This window comes from Bos grunniens, chromosome 23 (assembly GCF_055505025.1).
Source record: "Bos grunniens cultivar Pamir isolate PY7600 chromosome 23, Bosgru_T2T1.0, whole genome shotgun sequence".
Lineage (NCBI taxonomy): Eukaryota > Metazoa > Chordata > Mammalia > Artiodactyla > Bovidae > Bos > Bos grunniens.
Genome location: NC_141187.1, coordinates 34,127,669 through 34,148,903, shown reverse-complemented (window position 1 = coordinate 34,148,903; position 21,235 = coordinate 34,127,669). Strand labels below are relative to the sequence as shown.

The following is a 21,235-nucleotide window of genomic DNA, read 5'->3' as shown; positions in this document are numbered from 1 at the left end:
TGATTCTTTGCGGCCCCATGGACTGTAGCCTTCCAGGCTCCTCTGCCCATGGAATCCTCTAGGCAAGAATACTGCAGTCGGTTGCCATTTCCTTCTCCAGAGGATCTTCTCGACCCAGATATTGAGCTCCAGTCTCGTATATTACAGGTGGATTCTTTACCTCTGAGTCACCAGGGAAGCTGCAGTTAAACTTTAGGTTTAGGTAATTAGACACAAGATAAAGGGTGATGAAGGATAGGATAGTTTTCTATTGATGGTCCTCAAAATGAATTCTTTGTATATTTTAAAAGTTGAAATTCATCCCTATCTAGAGATGGAGTTTTTGTGTTTATCGAGCTCTGCCCATCTTACATGTCTCTCAAACAAGGGACACAGGTTTTTGTGATAGGTCCAGTATTCTTTTGGGCTTTTAAGTGGTCTAATTAACCTGGGTGAGGGGAAATTCCTGTGTCTGCTTTAGTCTCTTATTTCAATGCTCACAGGGGTTCTCTTCTCATCAATTCAAAATGGCAACCTTGTGAAAAACTCTATATTTCCTTAAGCTAATTCCCCAAAACATTAAAAAAAATGTGTATCTTTCTGATTATTAAAGTAATACCGGCTTTTTATTTAAAAGATTCAGAGAAGAATGAGAATATATGTCACTCATGTTACCACTCCAAGATAGCTATTTTTGACCTATGACTATATAACTTTTCCTGTCTTTTTCTTTGCGTATATTTTAAGTCAATTTCACATGCTCATTTCCCACAGTTCTTTTGTAGGGGAGAGACCAGTAGCCTGCAGCCTGTACCCGTTTTGAGGGCTGATAAGATAGGAGCTGCCTAGGGAACTCCCCAGGCAGTGAGGTCCTCCACTTGTTCCCTCCCCCTTCCTACATTCCACCTCATTGCTGTTCCCTGGACAAACTGTACTTTCTCATCTTCTCATGCTCTTCTCTCTGCTAACAATGTCCCGTCCTCCCCTCCTTCACTCTTCTTATCTGAGTGGCTCTTAAACTCATTGTGGTGGGTTTCTAATAACGATATTTTGACCATCCCTTAATAAATACATGAATACACTTGTTAAGTTGCATGCATATTTCATTGAGTGTGTGTAATCTAGAACATAACACTGAAACGCAGTGCAAGTAGAAGTAAAAATGTTGTTTTCTTCCTGCACCCCAGTGGGTTGTATTGGACACTGCTTTGGAAACCTGTGGTCTGTTTCCTACTTCTTCAAGATCCAGGTTGGGGGTCCCCTACTCTCTGAAACCTTTGTGTGTCATCTTGTCCACGATCTCATGGTAGTGGTTGCACATTCGTCAAGTGACATTGATCCCTGCCCTCCACTAGATTGTAAGCACCTGTGCAAGGCAGGGGTCATCTCTAGTCCAGCACTTAGCAGAGTAGTTGGCGCACTAGGTATGTTTGTTGAATGTATGAATAAATGAAAATCATTATAATAGACAGCTCAGAGTGATGGGGTTACAAAGAAATTTGCTGTGCTTTGCAGAATCTAACCAGGAGGAGAAAAGGGAAAGTGTGTGCTGAGAAGTTAAGCTGGAAAAATGTGAAAGGCCTTTCGTGGCGTGCTGGAAGGTTTGGATTCATCCAAAAATGACTGTGAGTCATAGTCACACAGCACGAGGGACAAGATTAGATCTGTGGCTTTGGAAGGGCCACTTTGGTTCTGGGGGCTGATCGGTTAGAGGTGTCGGGCTAGTCTCGGTGAGAGATGCTGAGGCCCTGAATACAGAGTGAAGAGCAGTGCTCAGGAACTGTTTCGGAGGTGGCCCTGGGAGAGTAGGTGACTGGCTCCCTGAGAGAACGGTGTGCGTGCTCAGTGGTGATATTCCCGACCTAGGAACTGAACCCATGTTGCTTGTGTCTCCTGCATTGGCAGGCGGATTCTTTACCACTGCACCTGGGAAGCCCCTGAGAGAACGGAATTGGAGATAAAGAAGATTTCTAGCTTCATGAAGGGCCGGAAGAGGAGCAGGAAAAATCAAATCAAACTGACTTTGATTTGGGACCTGTTCACTTTGGGGGTACTCATGGGAGGTCCTGCTGCCATTCAGCTTTTCAAGCAGGGGGCTGCAGATAACCAGGCAAAAGAGTCAATGAATTCTTGTGCTTACGGTCTACTCACAATATAGTGCTCTATGCTACTACCTGGCATTGCTCTTCTTTATCTCCCTGGTGTGTGAGTATCCTCTTTGCCCAGCAAGGTTATGTCATGCCTTGCTTGCATGGACTGGTATTGTATCATATGCTTTTATATTTGCCTCAGCATCTGAGCACACAGTCCAAGGCATAAAGTAAGCGTTCATTAAATACTTGGTGATTGATTAGTACCAAGCTTGTTAAAATAAGCAAAAAAGAAAAAAAAAAAAAAAACCAAAAATGCTCCTTCAAATGCTCTATCCTCGCCAATGCTTTTCTCTTATTAAAAGAATCTAATGAAGCTATTCCTTTCTTTCAGAAAGCATAAAGGATGTTCTTGGCAGAAAGATAAAGATTGCATTGAAGAAGAAAGTAAAGCTGGAAGTGAAGGGAGACAAAGTTGAAAACAGAGTGCTGGTAAGTATTAACTTTTTTAAAGTCTGGAAGTGAAAATGTTTTTCCCTCTATTGTTTTGATTGCCTAATTTTCATGCAGTGCTTGTTCTGTATTTTATATTTTCTTCAAACGTTCTGATGCCCATTTTCTCCTAGGTGAGCTGGAATATTTGCCCACTGAAAGTTAAATTTTAGGGACTGAAGTTTTAAAATGTATTGTCTTTCTTAAAGTTGTAAGTCACCCTCCTCTCGGTCGTCTCCTAGAGACCATTTTCAGGTTGTTTGTTGAAAGTTGGATGTTAAAGGGAGCTTGCTTTTTACTTTTGCTGTGGCTGAGTATCTGATCCTGTTTGTGAGGACTTTGAAGGAGTTTTAAAAAAATTCATCTCATGTCAGTTTAATTATTAAATTTTCTCAAATGTTATATCCATATCCATCCAATATCCGGATCCATTGGTTTGGGGAGCACAGTGCCAGCTTGATCTTTGCCCTGTCTTCAGTGCTTTCTTTGAGTCCTTGAGGGCTCTGGTAAACGGTAGTTGAGCAGATTTGCAACTGCTAAGGCCCATGGCACTTTCATTGCATGAAATGTAGCTAAGATTAACCCTTAGCCAATATGTGAGTACCACCAGTCTGGTGTCTTAGGTATTTAGTATGTCTGCTGGTGTTGATGGAACTTGGGGGGCTCCCTCCAACTTGGGAGAGGAGTTGCTTGGGGGCTTGAGGGATCAGCCTGTTGAACACAGGATTGTTAGGGAGTTGTCAGCGCCTGAGTCGTACCTTTAGGGAGGTGAAAAGTCTTCTGTGTAGTTTTAATGGTTTCTGTGTTGAAATTGTGGCAAACCTTAAGCTTAGGTAAATACACCTGGCTTGTGTTTTTGTTAGAGAGAATAGTTTGTTTACTCTTATTTATCTTTTTATCATTAGAAATTGTCAAACATATGCAAAAGTAGAGAATAGTATATTAAACTTTGTATCCTTTTCATCCAGCTTCAACAGTTTTCAGTATTTCAAGAATATTGTTTTATCTCCTGCCAATTTCCCCCCCTTCCCCCTTCTGGAGTATTTTAAAACCTCAAGCATGTGTCATTAAAAGAATATTTTTAATATTCTGTTTCTTCATTTGAAGTTGCCACAGAATTTGAAATATCTTTCTCATGGCAGCTGTCTTAAGAATCTCTTTAAAACATCTGACTGCCTTCTCCTATGGATGGAAGGATTATGCTATTTATTGATGGATGACTTCTCTCTGTGTACAAGTCAGGATGGCAGAGAAATTTAAATGGAAAAACTTGATGGAGTGACTTTTGCCCTGCAACGAAACGTGTTTACCCAGACTGTATAATTATGGTTATCAATAGCAGAAGTGATTGGTATCATCATTCTGCTTCAGTTTTGATAAAGGGTAAATTTCCTTAAGGTGTGTTTTACTTAATATTGTGTAGCCGGAGGGTACAGGTATGTTTCGGCAGTGGTAGGGTGGAGAGAAGAAATTTTGTTCCTGCCACTTGTTTTACATGTTTACTGCACAAGATGGGTTCACCTTTTTACTATTCAAATATCAGGTCGTGTTTCCTGCAACAGTCTAACCTGGTATGTAGTGCTAGTTGGTATGGACACTATTCATCAGCATAAGAAACCCATGTCATGAGTAAAATTTGCAAAGACAAGTTTAAACATCAAATAAAATAATGTTAGCACCCTTAAAAATTAGTTATGATTGGTACTTACTGTTAAGATTTTTTTTTTGAGGGGGGGAGTTCATCTTTAGCTGGAGTTGATTAAGGTTGTAATCAAATTACGAATGTATTTGAATTTAAACATTTATCTCCCCAAATCTGGAATCTAAGCAGTTTCTAGTAGCTTAGGGTAAACTTGTTTTAGCTATTCCTTACTTGCAGGGGCAAGAATTGTTAATTGAAATATTCAAGGTTTGACAAGCTTCAGGTGTGAGCAAGATGGTCTACAAATTCACCTTAAGTTGTTGATTTTCTGAATTTAGAGAAATTCAATTACTTAAAACATTGGGGGAATCCCCTTATAATTTGTATTTCTGACTTTCTTTTGGCTGTCAGTCCCATAAAATAGGGCATATTTGAATTGGCTTGACTCAGCATTTCTTGATTTTTATTTCTCATTTCTTTCCCTAGTGCCCTTCCTTCCTGTAAAGCTGAGAGTGACTTGGTTCCTTGTTTTTACATTTAGAGACTCTATGCTATTTCCAGCTTCCATTTTTCATAGAGAGTTTATTTTCATCTTCTCATGGTCATGATAACGAACATTTGTATAACATGTTCTGTTGAACACTTAATTATGCATTGCTTTATTTGCTCCTGCAGTAGCCCTCTGAGGTGGGCCCTCCTTACATGTGCATTTGCAGAAACTGAGATCTGGAAAAGCTAAAGAACTTGTTTCAGGTCATCCTGCTAATGAATGACAGAGTCGGGAGTTGAACCCAGGCCTGTCTTACCATTTCACCATTATACTAAAAAACTCAAACAAAACAATCCTTCAGCTTGTTGTTCGGTGGTTGCGAACTTTCACAAAGACTTGGACTTTAGAAGGATTAGAGCTCCCTGTATGGATTTGGTTGGTTGATACATTATTCATTGCTTGGTTCCACACTTGCTGAGCATGAGCCAGATACATGGTATGTCCAAGATGGACGTCGACTCTGACTTCATGGGATTCAGAGCCCAGGGTCTAGTTGGGGAGGTAGACATCTCGACAGGCAATGCTTTGAGATGTGCTGTGAGCAGGATGACTGAAAGCACACGGGAGGAACCCCTGACCCAGAGGGTCAGGGAAGACTTGCAGAAGGAAGGCAAATGTAAGCTACCACCCAATGGATGAACAAGAGTTACTAAGGGAACAGAGTAGAGACGTGTTCTAGACAAAGAAAGCAGAATATGCTTGGAAGCCAGAGAGAGCTTGGCATGTTAGAGACATATTAAGTACAGTGGGAGCAAGGGGTATGGGGTGGAAAATGGCCCAGCCTAAAGTGAATTCTTTTCTTGCAGTCGGGATCAGGTGAAAATTGGGATTGTTTAAACAGGTCTCTTCCTACCACCTGTTCCTAATGACCACCACGTAAACTTTATCCTCCCCTCCCTCAGGAGGCCATAGGGCCCAGCGGTTAAGGCCTTGGGCCTTGAATCCTGCCTGGTTCACACCATAGCCCAGCCACACTGTTCAGCCTCGCTTCCTTTCTCTGATGAAACAGGCCTTATAAAAGTATCTATTTGTAAACAGTTTTTTTTTTCTATTTTTTAATTTAAATATTACTTTTTTCTTTAAAAACAAAGTTGTGTTAGGTGAGAAGTTGCTGTGTAGCACAGGGAGCCCAGTCTGTGCTCTGTAAATGGTTTCTTTGTTGATTAACTGGGATGGGTTTTAACACTGCCTAACCCACTCCAGTACTCTTGCCTGGAAAATCGCATGGACGGAGGAGCCTGATGGGCTGCAGTCCCTGGGGTCACTAAGAGTTGGACATGACTGAGCGACTTCCCTTCCACTTTTCACTTTCATGCATTGGAGAAGGAAATGGCAACCCACTCCAGTGTTCTTGCCTGGAGAATCCCAGGGACGGGGGAGCCTGGTGGGCTGCCGTCTATGGGGTCGCACAGAGTCGGACATGACTGAAGTGACTTAGCAGCAGCAGAACATGATCAACAAATGAGAAAGCAGAAGGAACCAAAGGATTCTGCATTCTGTTTTCCCAGTGGCACAGATGATTTCAATGCCCAGTTGTTTGTGTTACTTGAAAGCAAGATGGAAGGCAACTGATGAAACCTGAAATTCTTAAGGTGTGTGCTGGTCCAATGAAATCAGAAATGGTAGGATATTCAGGGGAGGGTGTTTTATGGCCAAACAAGTTTGGCAATCAAACATTAAACAAAGATCAACCAGTGTCTTTACTGCACGACTTTGACTCAGAGACTTTGGTACACTCATGTGCATAGTGGATTTCTCAGAATGAGATGGAATATACTGTCGTTCTCAAACTTACATGGCCAGAAACCCTACTGACCATAGTTTGGGAAACTGGGATGGAACAGTTAAAGTGAACATGGAACAGGCTAGAACAGGCTCTCCGTCATTTGGAGTGTCCTCCTACGGGACATTCTTCGGCCTGGACTTTAATAAAGGGCTGGGCAGGTCTGCTGCAGGCCACACTGGCACTGTGCCGTCTGTTTCTGTGATACTTTCCTGTCTTGTCTTTAGAGGGTGTTATTAGGAAGTGATTCTGTGTTAGATGGCCAGCCTTTTCCTCCCATCTGCTAATTGAATCTCCACACAATTTTTCTAGTACCTGGACTTTTAAAAGTGGAATTTCATTCTTATACATTAAACGTTGCAGTTTTAGGTAACTGTAGACTTGCATGCATAGGAAGTAATGGGCTTCCTTGGTGGCTCAGAGGTTAAAGCATCTGCCTACAATGCGGGAGACCCAGGTTTGATCCCTGGGTCGGGAAGATCCCTTGGAGAAGGAAACGGTAACCCACTCCAGTACTCTTGCCTGGAGAATCCCATGGAGGGAGGAGCCTGGTAGGCTACAGTCCATGGGGTCACAAAGAGTCGGACACGACTGAGCGAATGGAGAGAGATCCTCTGTATCCATTATCCAGTCTCCTCTGTCTTGCAAAATTCTGGGACATGACACGGGTTGTTGACAGTGATACTGGAAAATTCGGAACATTTCCATCACCTTAGAGATGCCTCATGTTGCCTTTCAGGTCCACAACCTCAGACTCGTCATTGCTCTGCCTGCTGGTAGCCAGAATCTGTCTTCTATCTCCGTAATCTTGTCAGTTCTAAAGTGTCCCATAAGTATAATCACACAATATATGTGCCGTGTGGGGACTGGCTCTTTTTGCTTCTACTTAATTGCCTGGACATTGATCCAAGTTGTGTGTGTCCATTACACCTTTTCCGCTCTTGTTTCTGAGGAGTAGTCTGTGGTATGGATGTACCACGGCTTGTTTACCCACTGCTCACCCCCTGACAGAGTTGTAGGCTATTTCCAGTTTGGGGCTGTTAGGAATAAAACTGATATAAACATTTGTTTGCAGACTTTGGTGTGAAAATAAGTCTCCGTTTCTCCCTTTGAAATGCCAGAAAGCATAATTGTGGGTTTGTATAGGAATTGCCTGTCTCATTTTAGAAGAAGCTGTTGTTTTTCATTTTCCAGCATGGTTATATCATTGCGTAGTCCTATCGGCAATGGATGTATGATCTAGAGATTTGGTATTGTTGGGGGAAGCAAGGTCTCTTACACCCTTTTCCCACCCTTTTTCTGCTGTTGCTCGCCTAGGGGACAGCAGTGTGCGCCTCTCTCTAGAACCATGCCTCTGAAGTGTGTGGAAGGCCCACTCCTGGTCTCCGCTTTGTTTTTCCTGTTTCACTTTGGGATTTGGGTTTGATCATCTTTGCCAATCCCTTATTTTACCACATCCCTCTTAAATGGGGACAGAAGCAGGACTTCCTTTCTTAGTAGACTGAGCAGGTTGAGGAAATGCCATGAAACTAATTGTGTTATTCACTTGTTCCTTGAAAACACTTCATTGGCTGTTCACTTATTTAGTCTCGAAAAGTTAACCTGGAAGCTCTTTAATGTATTTTCTCTTGTTGGGCTATTTATTTATAACTTTGGAACCTCTTAGGCTTGATTGGAATAACTGTAAGTTGACTTTTAAAATGAGGAAAAGTAAAAGGACATTATTTGGGATGTCGTTAAAAGGTCTTGATGGCTGTGCTGTCTTTCATTAAAATATAAGCTCCACTCACACCTGCTTATTTTTAAAAATGCATGAAAAAGAGAATAAAGCTCACCTAAGAGTTTTGTAAGCATCCGGCCCATCTAAGCATGAATTAATGAAAACTTCAGTCTCTGATACAGAAAGCATTGCTCTTCTACATGAGGCCATACTCACTTTGCATGACTAGTCTGTTTAATATTTCCCTAATTCCCCCATCTCCTAACACCTGATTCAGCAGCATGACCCAGGGTGTAGTCACTTCTCAGACAAATACTCACACTGGAATTTTTGTTTTGTAGCCATGTTCAGGTGATACTAACCTTTCCAGACTTAAAAACAAAAAACAAAAAACAGTTGTACCATTTAAAAGCACATATTTTATCATGGGCCAGTAAAATAATGCTATTTTAGGAGTTTACGTTTTGCAAGTTTATTATTTAAAATCCAAATAAATCCAAATAAACAAAATCCAAATAAATCCAAAATAAACTCATTCAGTGATTTCCATGAGGGTGTTTTTTTTTCTTTTTTTAATTTTTCATGAGGCTGTTTTGATGAACATATGTCAGAAATAGAGGGGAGATTAAATTGTGTTTTGGCTACTTAGTATAGAGTGTCCCTATTTACCTGTTAAGTAGTACAAATATCACAGTTTTTATAACAGGTAACTTTTGCAATCTCAGGATGCTTTCCAAATAGATAGAGATGGGGGTGCTTTATCCTGACAATTTGGAAAGTTTTAATCAGTCATATCTATTTGCAACCCCATGGACTGTAGCCTGCCAGGCTCCTTTGTCTGGAATTCAGCAGGCAAGAATACTGGAGTGTGTTGCCATGCCCTCCTGTAGGGTATCTTCCCGACCCATGGATCAAACTTGAGTCTCTTATGTCTGCTGCATTGGCAGATGGGTTCTTTACCTAAGTGCCACATTTATCCTGAGTGCTGCACAAAAGTGGAATATCCTAACAGCAAACTTTACCTCATGGTTGATTGCTAATAAGTTAAATGTGGTATAGTGTCAAGTCACGTGTTTGTGTTTTCCTCCTAGCAGCTGTAAGAATGAAATTCATGTCAGATGTTTGTAGATTGCAGTGGCTCCTGAAGAAATGCTGTTGGAAAATCATTGTTCTAGGCCCCCAAGTTTACTTCCCTCTGCAGGAAGCTCTTGTACCAGTTGTTGGGTAATTTGAACAGTTCTCTTTGTGGAACTCTTAGGAGTCTCAGCTTTTAAGGATCACTTACAATTCAGTGCACAGGTAGTTTTCAAAGCACCTGGGTGAAGTTACATGCCTCTAGAAAATGGAGCTTTAGAAGATGGCAACAGCATTGCAATGATCGTCAGGAGTGGGTATCAGAGAATGCACATGGTTGCCAAGGGTCCTGGTAAAACTTCTGGGAAACTCAAAATCAGAGAATGTGTATTTGAGTGCTTTGGAATTTATCCCTAGTCAGAGCTGGGGCTCCCATTGATCTCTGGGCAGGGGGTTGGAGGCAGGCTCTGGCTCTGGGCATGTGTTTCCAGGAGGTAGTTCTGGCCAACTTGAACTTGTTACCTGAGCTGCGTTTACTTTCTACTTTTCTCATCTGCGTCTGCCCCAGTTTCTTTTGTAGTTGAGTTAGATGAGTCAAATGACCGTGGGCAAGAAGCTGTTGAACATACATCAGCCTGGTGTAACTTTTCATTCTTTCTTAAAAAGATACTGTCTTGCAGCCTCTGGGATTTAGGCACCCTGGGAAAGGGCGTTTAGGTCCACCCTGCCGGAGGGGAGAGGGAAGGGAGGAGAGGCAGTATTGGAGTCTTGTGAAGGGGGGCACTGTGGACAAGGAGGAGCCCGGAAATCTAACCAGCATATGCAGTGAATTGGGAGAACTCCTTTTTTCTTGGTTGTGAAACAGAAAATAAAACGGGCTTTAGTGAAAGGTTACTGTAGCAACTTTGTTTCATTTCATCAGAAGCACTGTTAATATCTGTTGTTAAATTGAAAATGCAACTAAAATCTGAAGGATAGAACTTTTCTTTCTCCTCATCCTCCCCTTTGATAAAAAGCTTGCTGTGTTTTAACAGAATACAAGGATTTGGATTGGGATACATGGGGCCTATTGTTGTCTGAATCTTTGTTCCTGTGCCCCAGTACACACACACAGACTCTCTCTCTCACTCAAAATATCACTTTCCTCAACTCTTTGAGAAAAGAGGGGTAAAATAAAAAGGAAAGAAGGATGGAGTGTGTGTGTGTGAGAGAATAAAACCGTGTTACTTTCACCCACTGTTCCTTTCCCTCACCTTGGTTTTGGGAGAGCATTTTTCTTTTCTGAAAACATTATCTTTTGATGCACATTGGGCAGCAGCTCTCTTAGACTCCTTAGACATGCTAAGTGCGCAGCAAGTGCTGTTAGAGGTAGAAGCAGGGATATACAAATGCCTGGAACTGTACTGAATGATTGAAGGCGGGAGGAGAAGGGGACGACAGAGGATGAGATAGTTGGATGGCATCACCGACTCAGTGGACGTGAGTTTGAGTAAACTCTGGGAGCTGGTGATGGACAGGGAAGCCTGGTGTACTGCAGTCCATGGGGTCGCAAAGAGTCGGACATGACTGAGCAACTGAACTATACTGAGAGAATCTCCAGTCTGTGGCAAGGGTCTGAGATGACTGTGCCAAGTTCCCACTAAGGAGGCAGATGTGTGTCGATTCCTACTGATCCTGGGCTTTAGGGGCACAGGAGACAATCTGGTGTGGACAGACTGGCTTAAGCTGACCTTGGGGTGTTTGTTCAGATCTGGCCCCAGAGGATCTTGGGGCTAGAGGGCTCCTGGTAGCCATCTAACCAAGCACCCTGGCCTATGAGAAGTTGCCTCTGGAGCATCCCTGATAGCTGGGTATCCACCTTTTGCTTCATTATCTTGTGATGGGAAAAGCAAGAGACTCAGAAGGCCCTTTCTGAATTTGGGCTGGAATCTGCTTCTCAATAACTTCTCTGAATTCATTCTAGTGTGGTTGACTGGAACATCACAGGACAGTTTTGTTCCCTCCTACATGAGTGTGGGTCAGGACTTTGAAGACATACCATGTTTTTCCTTGGTCTTTTAGTCCTCAGGTGAAATATTCTCACTTCCTGCAAATCTTAATCCTTGGAGAATGTTGCTTTCAGATGTTTCACTGTTCAGATCGCCTTGGTCTAGCCTCATCCTACTTTATCAGTGAGCCTTTTAAACTTTTTAAAATTTGTGGATCACAGATGTTGGGCATACACTGTTAACCTGAATTAACCTTTCTCAGAGCCTTCAGTGGCCTTTTGTGGATTGTGCCTCTTGAAGGGGGCCATGTGGTGTGTGGCATCAAGAATCTGTTCTTCAGACCCTGTAGGAAGCACTGATCTGGGTGCAGCTGGCCAAGGCAAGAATACCAGTGGCACGTTGCTTTGGCCAAATGAAAGTTTTCTCGTTGTTTTTAAAATGTTGAAAGTATCTATGCTATTTGCTTTACTAACAAGTTGTAAAATAGGAAAGGAAAATTGAAGCGTCACTAGTCCTATCAATTTACATGTAATCATTGGAAAAAAATCAGTATTTTCCATACTTTTATATGCTAACATACATAAACTATATGATCTATTTTAAAAATGGAATCATAAATCCTATTTTGTAATGCACTTTAAAATTTTACTTTTTGTGGTCAAAACTTTCCATGACAATAATACATATTTCTGTTTTAAATTTCTGCCTGGCACTCCATTAGCCCATAGTTAGCTAACACTAATTATGAGCTAGTTAGGTTGCTTCCAGTATTTTGCCTTATAAATGTGTATATCCTCACATTTATTTTTCTTGGATAAATTCCTGGCAGTGGAATTGCTGGCTGACAGACTTTTTAAAGGATGTGTTTATTTTTCACCTGATTGTTATTCAGGAAGTCTCAATAGAGAATAATTCCCCCACCTCATTAGTTTTATTGTCTTTAGAAAGGTTTGCTTAGCAGAGTGGCTGGTTCTCCTTTTTTTAGGTCCTTGTATTTCTTGGGCAAGGGCTTCTGAGGCAGACTTTTCCTTGCAGTTTAGGGCCCTTTTAGGTCTGCCTGATGCTTTCTCTCCTGCTGCAATATGTTTGCGGGCACGGAGGCCCTGGGCTCTGGTGTTTGATGGTGGTGGCACATGGGGTTCTGGAGTCCCAGGTCTTGGTGGACCCTGACTTGTCAGACTTGTCGGACCCTGCCGAGCCAGCCACAACTTTTTCTTGGCTGAACCCCGGCTCAGTGTGAAACTGTTGTACAATTTAGATCCTTGATCTTTGCCCTGGTTTCAAGACTTTCTTGAGTCCTCAAGTGCTCTGATTAATGGTAGTTGAGCAGGTTTGCAACTAATAAGGCTCACTTTCATTGAATGTAATACAGCCAAGAAGAACCCTAAGCCAATATTCAGGTAAGCCAATAAGTCTGGTGTCTTAGAAGGTATTTTAGTATCATAAGGAAAGTGGACGTGGCTTTTTCTCTGGGACAGTTTTGAAGGCAGTTGACTTTTCCTCTGTAGCTAACAGTTCATTCAGTTCATTCACTTAGTTGTGTCTGACTCTCTGCATCCCCGGGGACTGCAGCACGCCAGGCCTCCGTGTCCATCGCCAACTCCCGGAGTTTACTCAGACTTATGTCCATTGAGTCGGTGATGCCACTCAGCCATCTCATCCTCTGTTGTCCTCTGTCATCCTCTGTCTCCTCCTGCCTTCAATCTTTCCCAGCATCAGGGTCTTTTCAAAAGAGTCAGATGTTCGCATCAGGTGGCCAGAGTATTGGGGTTTCAGCTTCAGCATCAGTCCTTCCAACGAATATCGAATATTCTGTAGCTAACATCCATCTCTTAAGTGGCATGATCCTCCCCCCACCCAGCCCCGGCACCTGTAGAGTAGCTCTTGCTTCTCTTCTACTTCCTCACGCTGTCTGTATCTCCCCACCCCTGAGGGGGCATGTCCAGGTCACCAGGACCTGTGGGCTCTCCCTCACTGAGCAGCTCCTCCTGGAGCCCCATCTTCTCAGATGAGTCCTTCCAGCGTTCAGCATTCAGCCTGCGTTTCTTTCGTTTCAGTGCTGCCCTTGGGTGCCGCGTTGCCTGTGGTTGTCTTTCCTTCCAAGACGGGCAGGTGGGAAGAGGGTCCTCAGGGACCTCCTTATTTGCTTCTCAGAAAACAAGCACATAGGACCCCTTCCATTTTCAGAGTTACATGCTTGGTCCCAGTGTGAAACAGACAAGGGAAAAACAAAACAAAATCAGAGTTCTGAAAGTTAATAAGAGTTAATAATAATGTTAGTAAAGTTTTGCAAAGTCTCTTTTAAGACCACTTCTCTGCAGTTTGATCCCTGACTTCTGGTCCTAAGGGGCCCAGCAACACTCCTGTGGAATCTGAGCTACAGTATGGCTAGTGACGTCCCGGCTGGTTGGTTAGGTGTTGCTGCTGCTGCTAAGTTTCTTCAGTCGTGTCTGACTCTGTGCGACCCCATAGATAGCAGCCCACCAGGCTCCCCCATCTCTGGGATTCTCCAGGCAAGAACACTGGAGTGGGTTGCCATTTCCTTCTCCAATGCATGAAAGTGAAAAGTGAAAGTGAAGTCGCTCAATCGTGTCCGACTCTTAGCGACCCCATGGACTGCAGCCCACCAGGCTCCTCCATCAATGGTTAGGTGCTAACCGGGGGCATTTTCTGTTTGCTGAATTCATCTGTCTGAAATCAGTTCTTACTAGCAACCAAAAGATGATTGGACCATTCCCCATAGGCATGAGAATGGAATGAAGACCTGGAGAGAAGCATTTTTGGTTCTTGGACAAATCAATTTGGTACTCAGAAAATCTCAGCTCTTTTTCTTTTAAGTTGCCACTGGCCAGTTTCTGCTCTTTGCCTGTGTCCTTGGAGTAGCAAAAATGTTGCAGTCTGGGGAAACTTTTTGTTCAACTTAGTTCACTGAATCACAGGTACTGCTTGTGCTGATGGAAATCAAAACCAGCCTGCAGAGAAAGGCTGTAGTTCATTTGGCACTTGGCTTCTTTGTGTGGCTGTTTCCATTTAAATCTCCTGGGCATCCCGTTCCTTATCAGAACTTTTATCCCCTCAAAATTCATCTTTGCTGAATAAACTGTGAAGTTCTGGGAGCTGTTGCCTTTTCAAGTTTGCCTCTCTAGAAAAAACTCTTGAAGTTCAAATAGCCCTTAATCCTCCATCATTTTATACTCCTCCAAGTGGTCTTTGTGAGGAACATGGTGTGTTATCTTGGTTCATTATTTAATATTTCTCTTTCTTCACAAGTACTGGATGCAAGAAGTTGGTCCAGTCCTTTCCTGTCCTGTGTTGCTAGTTAACAAAGCACTTGGAGCAAAGGGGAGGCTATTAGCACTTTGTCACTTGGAGTTTAAGGGTCCTCCCACTTGTGAGAGTTAAGTCTCTGCATCTGTCTTTATACTGACAGTGTGCGGGTTGTTGGTGGACTGAACAAGTGTTGTCAGCGACGCTGTGTGTTCAGGAAGCCTTCCTGCCGTGTCCCTTTTGGCTGGCTCTTGTTCTCCGGGAATAGCTGGTTTCTCTATCCACCAGAGAAGGGCTCCTTATCTTCATATTCTGGAGAGCTTGTGGAGTAGTTAGCCTAAAATTCAGGGATGGCTTTTTCTTTTTAAATACCTTCGCAGGCATTTTATACTTCCCACTCTGTTAGCAACTTCCTCAGTGTTAGGGGATTAATCTGCCTGGGTTAGAATCCTAAAACTACTGTCTCTACTGTCTAATGATGGGTAAGTCATTTAACTGAAGTCTGTTCTTCGCTTTCCGATCTATAGAATGGGTGTAATAAGAGAACCTACCTTGAGACTTGTTTTGCAACTTAAATGAAACATTCCATATATAATATTTCAAATAGTGACTGGCATAGAGCAAGTCCTCAAGAAGGCTTAGCTCTGATTGCTATTGAGAAGGCTGCTACAGTACACCATGCTAAGTGTTCTGATCTGAGAACCTGGTTCTATATCCACAGTCATAGATGACTTGGGTATATTTTATATAAATTTCCCCAACGAAGTATTCTACTTTGCCTCTTTTCCTGGCTTTGTGCAAGATACCTGTTTTGATGTTTCTTCTGCTCAGAGCCCTTTAAACCCATATTGGCTGTCCCCACAAATGGCTTTAGGATTTTTTTCACTCTGCTGCTCTTAAAGAGGGTACATGGATTTTGAAAGAAAAACTTTCAGAAAGGATTTAGGTGTGTGCATTGTTGAGATATATGTCTCTGAAGACAGGACTGTACATTTTCTGTGGATACCATTTTGGCCTTCTTTTCCCTGTGGATCTGAATGTGTCCAGAAGTATACTCAAATCTTTCTTTCACTTCCAAGTTAGATCTCAAAAAAGCCCAAAGGTCAGTTGTTGCCCCCGCCTCTCCCTAGCCCCGTTCATCCCTGTGGGGCTGCTGTGGGCCTTGCCACCTGTTCTTGGTGCCTCACTCAGATTCCTTCCTCTTGGGTTTTGGTTCTGATGGCTTTTGTTGGATGTGAGGGGCTTTATTGGGGTTCATGGGCTTCTGTAGTTCTGCTTTTCCACACTTGAGGACGCCTGGGCGTGCTTGAGACTCAGTCCTCCAGGCCATGCTGGATTCTCAACTTTCTGAATAACCTTTAGATCAGTGTTTCTCAGGCTCAGCACTGTTCCTGACATTTGGGACCCGATAATTCTTTGTTGTGGGGGCTCCCTTTGTGTTACAGGGTTTTTACCAGCATTCTTTGTTTACTCACTGGATGCCAGCAGCTCCCTTCCCTTCTCCCGGTTATGACAGTTTCAAGTGTCTCCAGATATTCTCAGGTATTCTCTGGGTGGCAGAAATGCCCTCAGCTGAGAACCACTGGTTTAGATCAGCCGGTCTCCACGTGACAGAGGGCAAATGCATACATTATCATACTTAGCTTAGAAAGTTATATTGAGGTCTGAAAATTCACAGTTCTATAGTACAGCTCTAAAAATCCATACACGAGTGGATTTAAAAATACTTTAAAAATAAGTATTTATTTAAAACACTTATTTTTAGGTATTTATTTTTGAAGTATTTAGATCCCTATATCTGTATACAACAGAAAGAACAGATGGCACCAAACAGAGCTTTGTCTTCTTTTAAGATACCTAATCTTAAAACCGTTGGTTTGGCCACTGGTTCTCAGTATGTGGTCCTGAGAATGGCAGCTTTAGCACCACCTGGGAGCTTTTTAGAAATGCAGATTCATGGGTGTCCCATCTAGAGCCACTGAATCAGACTCTGGGAGCGGGCCCGGCAGTCTGCTGTAACAAGGGTTTCAGGTGATTCAGAGGCGCACTGAAATCTGAGCAACACTGAGATGTTACTGAGATGTCTCAAGTAAGCTCCAACTAAGATACCTGTAGACTATGCCCTACTGAGAAATAAGTCATACTCCACCATATTAAGAACTTTGAAATCACGTTAGGAGAATGTCTTTTACTAGGCAGGTCATGCTAGATCTCTGTTGGTCATATTGGTGCCCTCTGAGAGCTCGTCATGTCCACAGCTGCCTTTCCAGGGTTTCTTTTCCTCAGCATCCCTGAACCAGGGGTGGCTGTGACTGCCAAGGCAATCCTCTGTAGGTCGAACAACTGTCTATATCTCTCAGCTCCGCCCAAGAGGACTGATCTGTAATGGACAGAGATTCTTCCCCTTGGGAGTCTGAGGCGTGGAGAGAAGCAAAAACAGAAGGAGCAGAAGGCATGAGGCAGAGAAGAAAGCCCTGTAGAAGTAGAAGCCGTGGAGTGTGAAGAGGCTGTCAATACACCAGCTGTGGCAAGAATAGGAGCAGGAAGAGGCTGACAGAGCTCTGGACAGCTGCTTTCGGAGGGCGATTCCAAAAGCTGAGTAGAGGGAATCAAACTATTGATTGTATCTTGGAAGAGTATTTCTTAGTTTTCTATGAGATCCAACTGGGCAGCTACAGTTGGGGTTTCCAGTCTTTCTGGCCTCTCTATGTATCCTCATGGTAGATCATCATTTGCTGAGGCAGTTTCAATTTATGTCTCTTCTTTGCCACCTGGACGAGCCCAGCAAATCCATACTTGGATTAGAAGACCGGCTTCATGGCCTACTGCTTCCCTGAAGCAGAGATTCAGCCTGGCTATGCCTCAGGAGCACCCAGGTGGCCCCCACCTGTTTTAAAACACTCTCTGTTTGGGATCCCAGTAGGCAGTTGAGGTTAACCTTACAGGAAAGAATGAGTGATGGAAGCTGTCTGGTTCAGCATGTTATCTTGACTTGCCCCAAAGAAACCTGCCTGGAGAATATTTCAGGAAACCTCAGGCCTGGTTTTCACTTCCTTAGGGTGGAGCAAAGATGCCAACTCTCTATAGTCATTCCAAGGATCTATTGCGTTGACTCCAGCAATGTTTCCTCTTAGCATTTCCTGTGAAGGTATCTCGGTACCATCTCTTTTGAGGGATATGCTAAGAGTTAGACCCTTAAAAAACACACATAATGGAAATACAGGCAGCAGAAGGCTGAAATGAACCTTGTGAATAGTTTTCTAAAAATCCAGTGGGCCTACAGAAATTTTTCCAGTTTGAACTATTGGCATCGCCCCTGTATAGTTTTAATGTCTCCCTCATCTCCACAGTCGTCTCTTCCTCCCTCTCTTTCCCATTAAAACCGGGGAAAGAATACAAGTACCTTCATGTAGCACATCAATTGGATTTTTTCACACAAATCCCTCTGAAAGGGAGTGAGTGGAGAGACAGAATATTTTACATTGTTGTCGGAAGGTTGGCTGAGTTCCCTTAGGGTAATAGATTCTGGGAATGTAGGCCAGTGCTTGTTTTCAAGTCCGGCTTAAAACATTTGGGGCCTGACCAAGAACATAATCAGGATTCTCTTATTCTCAAATTAGTATCCTTGAGGAGATTGTCAACTGCTCCAGAGCCTAGGGCTCTTTCCATATTGTACTTGAGTATCAAGCTCCTCTACCTCTAGTAGTGATCTGTTCATGGTGGACAGAAGAGTCGCTTAGTAAAGGACCCAGGCCTGGAGCATAGCTCTCAAGCCCCACCTGGTTTTCTCAGGGACTCGGTTTGTGTTAAGGGCTTCCCTGGTGGCTCAGATGGTAAAGAATCTGCCTGCAATCCAAGAGACCTGGGTTCGATCCCTAGGTCAGGAAGATCCCCTGGAGAAGGGAATGGCAACCCACTCCAGTCTTCTTGCCTGGAGAATCCCATGGACAGAGGAGCCTGGTGGGCTACAGCTGCAAAGAATTGGACATGACTGAGCGACTATCTCACCCACCCACACCCACACCCACACAGGACCCAGGCCTGGAGCACAAATTTCAAGTCCAGACTAGTTTTCTCAGGGACCTGGTAAGTTTCTTTAATCAGTAGCCTTATCTGATGTAGTGCATCTTTAATTTGGCTTTGTGTGGGATGCAGGGATTAATAACAGTGATCCAGCAATGTGGTGGGGTGGGGCAATGGTCAGCTGCAGACACTGGGACTGGACTCTGCTTCTATCAGAATGATTAGTGCAGTCAGGAAAGTCATGGAGTGCTCCCTGCCTCAGTCACTTGAGCTCTACTTGCCATTATGCCCAGTTCCTAACCTGGGAGGTTATGCGATGCTTCAAAAGAAAGGTGGTTCCAAAAGAAAGGTGGTCCTGTCTCCCTGCTCTGCTGCTGTCTTAGGAATGTGAACCTTTGTGCAAATGAGTCATTCTTTTGTTTCTGTTCCTGCACATCATGTCAGAGAGAGTGATTTATTTCCTGTTTGTGAAGGCTTGGTTTCATCAATTACATGGGAGAGAAATTGGATGTACTTTCAACTTTTTGCTGGTTACTGGCTCCTCCTTTGCCTGGAAGGATAGTCTTTCTTTCCACTGTGAGAGTTGTTGATGCCGGAAAGGATTTCTTTTCTTAGGCTTTCAGAGATGACACTTCATTGCTTTTGTGTAATGAAATTATAGTGTGCGATTTTGTTATTTTTAAACAAGTAAAACTGTCATCTGAAAGTTCACCTACAGTTGTTGGAAAAGCCAAGAAAGCATCTCATTTCCTACTGGTTCTACTAACAACCGTTCTTAGCCTATAAACCTTGTGTAGCTCCAAGCCTGTTTCCTAAATTGGAGAACAAATCCTGTTCCCAAGATACGAATAAGATATGAATAGTGAAGTGCTGCTGCCTAAGTACTTTGACCCTGTGTTCCCCAAACCTAAACAGATTTCTTTTCTCTCTATTCTCAGAACCATTAGCATTCTTACTTAATGTACACTGTGTATTTCATGAAGCACCAAATAACATGTCCTAGGGCACCAGTGTTCCAAGGAACTCAGCAAGGCTGACAACTTATTTCAATGTTTTATCTTTTACACAAAGGACCTATATATTAGAATTTGCATATCCGTTTGGACTGTTGTCGTGTCTACTTCTGATTCTTTACAAATTAGCCAGTTGGGGAAAAAAATTGTCAAGACACATTCATCCATCCTACTTTTTAGGAAGATTTTAAAATGTTTCATTTACCAAATTATTGGTTGCCATCTGTGGGTAAAGGAGCTATGTTTGGAAGGAAGAAGACAGTGCCTTGGGGATTGAGTTAAAGAAGAAACACATGTTTCAGGAATCTTCTCAGTTGGGTTTGATTTGAGGAAGAGAAGTCAGGTCAGATATTAACCGCTTATTATAAATGTTTAGGGTAATTTCAGAATACTCCACTTTAAAACAAATTTTGAGAAATAGGGCAGGGAAAGCTCCCTTACATTAATCTCACTGACTGTGTGCAGTTTTTATTATGAGGGTGTCCTTCTCTGTAGCGCAGAGGGGCCGTCGCAGAGAAGAGGGCATAGGTTTATTGTTAGTCCAGAACTAGGGGCAATGGATAAAAACGACTAGGGCCTGAGGATAGTCTTGAAACTCAAAAAATCTCCCTAACAGTCAGAGCTGTTTGCTGACTTGTGTGGCCAGTGGAGGATTGAGTTTCTTGGAACTGGACTAGTTCAAGTGCTGATTGCTTGACCTCATAACTGGGATCTCCTAAAGGACATTCAAGTAGACAAATGTGTCCTTTGATCTAAGATTCCAGGATTCAGAGTTTTCACTCCTCACTTATCATTTATGTTAAGTAGAGCTTATTAAAGATTGTAATTTTACTGTGAAAAACTGAAAACTTCTATTAGTGAGGCCAGGACAAAGCAGTTGCCAGGAACCCTTGAGTTGCACCCTGCCAGGAGAGATTGGCATCATGTTTTCGGATTGAATACCCTGTATTACTTTGAGGTTAAAATCCCGTTGGGAAGTCTGGTTCTTTGGCTTGTGGCGCGTTTGAGGCTTTGAGTTCCATTAGAGGTGGGAGAAGCTTTGTTGAACATGTTTAGCAGGGTTAGATTCTGGCACTTCTGTATCTTCTGAGCAGAATTCTCCCCCTGCTGTTATTGTGGCAAGAAAACAGGGACACTAGGTATCTGTCTAGTTGGGGAAGGGTGTGGGGCACTAACAGAGCCAGTCTCATGGTGTGGGGACTTGGGAGACCTGAGGGTTCATGCTCATGCTTTAGAACCATCCTTAAGGTCCCTGGTGGCTCAGTGGTAAGGAATCTGCCTGCCAGTGCAGGAGACACGGGTTTGATCCCTGGGCCAGGAAGATCCCACGTGCTGAGGAGCAACTAAGCTTGTGTGCCACAACTACTGAGCCAGAGCTCTAGAGCCTGGGAACCTCAACTACTGAAGCTCTCGTGTCCTAGGGCCTGTGTTCTGCAACGGAGAAGCCACTGTGGTGAGAAGCCTGCACGCCCCAAGTAGAGAAAAGCCCACGCTGCGACGGAGCCCGGCACAGCCAGTCAATAAAAAATAAGTAAATAAACATTTTTTTAAAAAGTAAACATCCTTAGCTCTGCTGTTTCAGTTAATATGTGGGGACAGAAAAGCCTTCTTCCG

At 43.2% G+C, this 21,235-nt stretch overlaps 2 protein-coding genes across 23 annotated transcripts in view; one reads left to right on the top strand and one right to left on the bottom strand.

The window, feature by feature from the left end:
• Positions 1–21,235, top strand: part of CARMIL1 (capping protein regulator and myosin 1 linker 1) — a 307,540-nt gene that overhangs the window by 2,744 nt on the left and 283,561 nt on the right. For 9 of the 22 annotated variants that reach the window (XR_015152305.1, XR_015152306.1, XR_015152307.1 and 6 more), the window contains exon 2: positions 2,464–2,561. Coding sequence is in view for 3 of the 22 variants with exons in the window: in XM_086369940.1 (XP_086226066.1) it covers positions 2,464–2,561 (98 nt within the window). In the remaining 19 variants the exon portion in view is untranslated. Of the gene's footprint in view, positions 1–28; positions 148–1,494; positions 1,605–1,884; positions 2,030–2,463; positions 2,562–21,042; positions 21,153–21,235 lie in introns of those variants that run through there. The other 13 variants (XM_086369949.1, XM_086369933.1, XM_086369946.1 and 10 more) reach the window with 7 other exon arrangements.
• The window catches only part of LOC147347588 (cytidine monophosphate-N-acetylneuraminic acid hydroxylase), a 291,879-nt gene that overhangs the window by 179,064 nt on the left and 91,580 nt on the right, over positions 1–21,235 (bottom strand). The window lies entirely within an intron of this gene.